Below are 6,789 nucleotides of genomic sequence, written 5' to 3'. Positions count from 1 at the left end.
CATGAGGCTGATCTACTTAAAGGCCTTCAGTAGCTTCCCACTGCTTTTAGGGTAAAGTCTCAACTCTCTAGTATGCAGCATACAAAGCCCATGTGCTCCCCCAAAATCATGATTGATGACTGGCCCATGATCCAAGGTGACTAATTCTTGGGGAAGTTAGACACCAGTGGAAGAAGACGAAATCTTCACGGTAAACTTAGTATCTTACCAAGATAGTTCTTCCTTGACCTTTCTCCTAGCAGTTAGTGCATGCCTTTCCCCAACTCTCAAACTTTTACAGATTGTAATAGCCCAAAACTGCTTAGGCAGTGGTACAAAAAGTGACATCGTTTTGCATTGTCCTTCATTTTTTGAGTTACCTAGTTTCTATGGAACTTTAATCATATCTGCAAGTGGGTGTGGAAGGAGAGTCAGTGCCATGAGCAGGAGAACAAGTATAAAGGTTGAAGCAGGGTAAATGAATATGGTGGTGTAGAACAATTTTTATATGTTCTTCCAGTCTTATCCATGCTTGACTGTTCCTCCAAGTTTTGAATTATACCACCAATTACCTCAGACAGAGTCTCAGAAGTCACAGAATGGTACGATTTGCAGGTATGGACAGTGAAATAAGGAAAGAGGAATCTACTTGTACAAAATTACAAAGTAAATGGATAGTAACATCACAGACATCTCCTGACTCTGAAAGTTTTTTTTTTTTTAATGTCCCCGTGCCATCAGGATTTTTTTGTTTGTTTGTTTTTGGTTTCAAGATTCTTTATTTTGTAAACTATACATAAACAGTAAAGAAGAAAATGCATTCTACCTTAAATATTACATAAAGTTAACATTTAATATTTTTTTCTTAGTGTATATAAATCAAATGGAAAGACTCCAACAACTTTATTTCAGTGGATTGTATACTGGGAAACCAGCTGACCCACTGTTTAAATGGTGACACCAGTGTGTAACACCCAACAGGTTTTTCCACTTTTATTTTGGGCTCAAAACCATAGGTCTGATATCCTTAAAAGCGATGGTGTACCAGAAGGGCTACATGATTAATTAACATGCTAACTTAAATACAACAATTAAAGTAATTTTTTTGCAGTTAAATCTTAAATGCTACTCCACACAATAATCATAAACATGTCCACATGGTAACTATGTAAGAGTAGAAAAAAGAAAGAAAGTATTCTATTTTCTTCATTCCAGCAGCAGTACCGGGACTGGTATTAATTTGTGATTAGGTGTGCCTATCTATGGCCTAATGTCCTATGTGGGGATGCATGCTGAAACCTTTCTATTTCTATTTTGCAAGGCACCATATAGTATGTTCTCTAAGTTTTGACACTAGTAACAAAAATGGCATAATTCTTAGATTAAATGCAAATATTTATCTAACATAGGAAATAAAACAAGAATGAAGATTTTTAAGTTTGATATTGGGGCAAATGACAAACTTTTTGTAAAAATACGGTTTAAAAGAATCTTTCCCTTTGTCTTTCTACTTTAAGTTCTGCACCCTAAGTTGCTGGTCAGAAAGATAAAGAGACCTCAAAAGATAAAGAAATCATGCTGGTTAAGATTATCAAACAAATCAACATGAGACTGCTGTCCAAATTAAAATAAAAGTTAGAAAGGACAACTATGTTTTTAACTTTCAAAATCCATGGTTTTTCCCTACTGGCCATTTTGTAAGATATCTGGTCACATCCAGAATAACTTCATAACTAAAAACATCACTAAAACTTCATAACTAAAAACATACAAACATGGTGGAAGTCTCCAGGATGGTGACTTTGTTTTTCTCACTTTGTGCTATTCCCTTACTCACCTCTAAATCACTTCAGCTCTGGGAAGAGTCTACTTGGAAACTGCAATTAAGGTCATGCATATTTTTATAAAATCCTTAGAATCCAGATCATGTTATTAGAATAACTTAGAATCCTAGTATGTTACTGTAGATTCAACTTAAAATTTCTCCCAGAAAAATATCATATATGACCTCAAGCACTGGTTGTTTTGTTTGTGGCAGACTCACATAGGTCAGTAGCTCTTCATAACTTTCTCTTGTCTGGCTAGACTCCATATGTGTTCTCTTTTTCATATAAAAACTCAAAGTAAATGATACTTCTCTAAACATAAAGTTCTATGACTTTACTTGCAATATTTGAAATAATTATACAAAATATTAAGTGAGTTTTAGAATCATTTTGTTTTGGGGCAAGAAGGTACTCCTCAGTAGGGGATCACTTGGTAAATAAAAGAAACGTAGAATTTGTTGCTTTCAGGTCTCATCCATCAGATGTATCCATCATGGTCACCACCATCATCATCATCCCCTTCATCCTCATCATCTTCAATTTCATCTTCATCATTCATAATGTCATCTTCATCGTCATCAGCAGCCCATTCACAGAAATCTCTACTTGCAAAATCTCCAGAGATCTCAAAATCAATAGCACAGTCTGCAACACCACGCTTCCTGGACCCCACGACTTCCCTTCCATATCGGTCCACACACCAGCACTGCCCAGTTCTGCCGTGGCACTGCGTTGGCTTGTAGTAACCATCTGCGTCACAATGTGGGATGTACTGTCCGAGGAGCTTCTTCACCCCGAGCCGCTTCTGAATACTGCCGAGATCCATCTGGCAAGGTAGGTCTTGTTGCCTCTGGAAGCAGTAGCACCACTCGTTGTTGGAGATGGAGCTGTCCTTGTACGTGTCACAGGAGCTGAAGAAGGCCTCCGCACACCGATCGTTCTTATCCAGATAAATGCTCCCAAGCTCCGACTGGTCCAGGAGCAGGTCGTAATTTGTATCAAGTCTGTTAAACATCAAGCCGAGTGAATCCTTGCAAATTGGCAAAATACGGGTATCAAATCTGCTTCTCTCCGGCCGCAGCGATGCTTTCGTCTTCTTGTTCTGGCCCCCACTCTCATGCAGGACCTTGAACCAGTCCCGCAGTCTGCTGGCCATCTCCCTGAGCTCCAGGTCACTGCAGGCTCTCTTCATATTCCTGCTTGAGCCCATGGTCGTATCCGAAGGACACGAGCAACGTCCTTCACACTTGACTGAGATCTGTTTTCCTAAGATGCATGCCTGGTATTCTAGTTTGCACTGAGAAGAGTAGGTATGTCCATCTGAACCACAGACGGGGCTGGTAGAGACCCCCGGGCACTGCTGGCAGGTGGATGTCGGGGGACCCCTCCACTGCTTATGCCCAACTCCTGCCTCTTTCATACTGTGCGTGAGCCTCCGCTGACCAACGCAGACTGCGGTCTGAGAACCTTGAATAATGCACACTTCGTGGCGACTACATTTCAGCCTTAAGCACGGGTCTTTAGTTGGGTCTAGAGCCCCATCGAAGGCCTTTCCTGGACTCCAAGTGCGGAAATAATCATCGTCTCGGAATCGGTTCCACTGTCCGCCTCCCGGTCGTACTGGGACACCGTGCTGAGCCATTGTTGGTCGTCCAGAAAATTGCCGCCGGCCGGCCGGCCCGCAGCCACCGCCAGAGCCTGCGCGCACCAGGCGGCCGCGCACACGCACAGCACGGCAGGCGCCGGGAGCATCCGCGGCCGCCCCTCAGCTCTGCGCGCCCCTCCGTCCTTCCCTCCCCCATCCATGCTCCCCTTCCCCCTGCCATCAGTTTTTAACTGATCTGCTCTAGTAATTCAACCTCTTCACACTCTGTTCCTCATCTACAATAATGGAATAATAACCGTATTTACCCTGCCAAGCTGTTGAAATGAGCTAATTTCTAGAAAATGGTTAGCTAATTCCCTGACCCACTATAAATGAATGTTAGCCATTATTATTATATTGGATCATCTTCTCCATCTTCCAGAAGGTAATGGCCCACTCACTGCCAGTTGCACAACTGTTATCTCCTTTTATCCAGCCTGTCATCTTGCATACATGATTTGAGCTTCCAAGTTCTAATTTCTGTTTGGAGGTAGAAAGGAAGATATTATAGGTGAGATGGAATAGAATAAGAAAAAGCACTTTGGACTAGTACTTCAGAAATCAGTATTCAGGCTAAAAAATAATAAAAATAAATGTATATATGAGAAACAGAAACAGACTCACAGATATAGAAAAAAAAACCTTGTGGTTACCAAAGGGGAGACAGAAGTGGCAGAGGGCAAATTAGGGGTATGGGATTAAGAGATACAAACTACTATACATAGAATAGATAAGTAACAAGGACATATTGTATAGTAGAAGGAATTATAACCATAATCTTGCAATTACTTCTAATGGAGTATAATCTGTAAAAATGCTGAATCACTATGATGTACACCTGAAACTAATATAATATTGTAAATCGACTATAAAAAAAAAAGTAGTCATGAAATTTGAGTTGGCCGATTTTCTGATTGGTTCAATTGTTCTATTCCTGAATCAGGAGTCAAAGAATGAGAGAGGGATAAAGCATGTAGGGTATTGAAAACAGTTCCAGTTTGGACTCCTACAAGCCTGTGTTTGAACCTCAGCTCTGCCTCTTGTTATATATCTTTAGGCAAGTAAGTCACTTAGATCTCTGAGCCAGAGTTTCTTTATTTGTCAAATATGGCTCATAATACCATACTGATAGAATCACTGTGAAGATTCCTGGGGGAGTAATGCATGCACACATATATACTTTCTCCCACATGTACTGAATAGTCAATAATTGGAAACTATATTACGTACTTTGGAGCTTTGTGGCAATATTTTACACATTCTGGCAATGAGTTCCTTGTTAGTCTCACTTTTCAGGGTTGTTGCAAACCTTTGTCCTCTTCTGGGTTATTTAAGTCAGCAGCTGGGAGAGCCAGCATCAAGGACTACTCATCAAAGGGTATTTAAACCTGGAAACCCATAAATAAAAATAAAAGACATACTTTTTTCAATAGTAGTGACAAAAAAAAAACCCTCAAGAGTTTGATGAAAATACTCTGTTAGCGAGGCTGTGGGAAAATGTCTTGCTTTGTTGGTGGGAGTATACTTTGGTACACTTGTTGAAGGCAATTTAGGAAGTCTATCATATAATGAATTCATAAAGCCTCTAAACCAGCAACTACTTTTATGGAAACTTATCCTACAAACATGCCAGTATTTACACATGTTTTAAATAACATGTGTGCCAGGTTATTCACTGCAGCATTGTTTGTAATAGTAAAGTCCAAATGTCTATCATCAGAGTACTCACTAAATAAATTATGGTACAATCATACAATGATGCTATAAAAAAGAATGAGAAAGTGTTCTATACACTGACATGGAAACAAAAACAAAGATATATTAAGTGATTTTAAATGTTCAGAAAAGTATATATTGTATACTATCTTTTGTGCAAAAATAATGGAAAAATGGGTGGAAGGTTATCTTCTTACTTGAATATACACACACTTGGAATTTACAGAAGAAACAAATAACCGTGATTAACTGATTGGGAAGTGGAAACTAGGTAGATGGGAGACTAAGTTGGGAAGGACATTTTTTACTACATACTTTATTTCGAGTTTTTTAAAAAAATATTTTATTTTGGAGTATAGTTGATTAACAATGTTGTGTTCATTTCAGGTGTACAGCAAAGTGATTCAGTTATACATATAAATGTATCTATTCTTTTTCAAATTCTTTTCCCATTTAGGTTGTTACATAATATAGTATTGAGCAGAGTTCACTGTGCTATACAGTAGGTACTTGTTGGTTATCCATTTTAAATACAGCAGCGTGTACATGTCAATCCCAAACTACCAGTCTATCCCTCTCCCCCACCCTTCCCCCCCTGGTAACCATAAGTTCATTCTCTAAGTCTGTGAGTCTGTTTCTGTTTTGAAAATAAGTTCATTTGTATCATTTTGTTTTAGATTCCACATATAAACAATATAATACAATAATTCTCTTTCTCTGACTTATTTTACTCAGTACACCAATCTCTACGTCCATCCATGTTGCTGCAAATGGCTTTATTTCATTCTTTTTAATGGCTGAGTAATATTACATTGTATATATGTACCACATCTTCTTTATCCATTCCTCTGCTGAAAAATTTTTGTTTTGATATATGTACATAACCTTTTCAGTACATTTTATTTTTAAAAGACAATGATGAAGCTGAAAAAAATACTTGCAGTATACATGATAAATAGTTAATATCCTTATTGTATAACTAATTTTACAAATTAAAGTACCTCTCTCCAAATTATTTACAAAGACAGTCATTGCTATTTTTTAATAATAGTGAATTGCAATGAGCTAAAAGTGTAATAGGAGAATGAGAAAATAAATGAGAGTATATGGACCTTGGACTTCCCTGGTGGCAGAGTGGTTAAGAATCCGCCTGCCAATGAGGGGGACATGGGTTCGGTCCCTGGTCCGGTAAGATTCCACATGCCGCAGAGCAAGAGGCCCATGCACCACAACTACAGAGCCTGCGCTCTAGAGCCCACGAGCCACAACTATTGAAACTGCATGCTGCAACTACTGAAGCCCAAGTGCCTAGAGCCCGTGCTCTGCAACAAGAGAAGCCACTGCAATGAGAAGCCCATGCACCACAACGAAGAGTGGCCCCCGCTCGCCGCAGGTAGGGAAATCCTGCATGCAGCAATGAAGACCCAACACAGCCAAAAATAATAGATAAAATAAATTTTTAAAAATGATAGTATATGGATCTTTAGCAGGTGGATTATTTGATAAACATTAGAAATATTATTCTTGAAGAATTTTTCCTGACATGAAAAAACATTCATGAATTGGAAACATTGCATAGAATTCCACAAAGTATTATCACCATTTCATTATGTGTTCATTATG

General features: G+C 38.9%; 1 protein-coding gene across 1 annotated transcript; it reads right to left on the bottom strand.

Annotated features, from left to right (window-relative positions):
* Positions 1 to 2,283: 2,283 nt before the first annotated feature.
* Positions 2,284 to 3,557, bottom strand: LOC307069193 (testican-3-like; the record flags this gene model as incomplete). The annotated part of the gene is given in 2 exon segments (XM_079727376.1): positions 2,284 to 3,413; positions 3,416 to 3,557. Coding segments are annotated over 2 exon segments (1,272 nt in total).
* Positions 3,558 to 6,789: the final 3,232 nt, after the last annotated feature.

Source organism: Hyperoodon ampullatus, assembly GCF_949752795.1.
Source record: "Hyperoodon ampullatus genome assembly, chromosome: X".
Taxonomy (NCBI): Eukaryota; Metazoa; Chordata; class Mammalia; order Artiodactyla; family Ziphiidae; genus Hyperoodon; species Hyperoodon ampullatus.
Note: the sequence above shows the minus strand (reverse complement) of the source record. Positions and strands in the feature narration are given on the sequence as shown.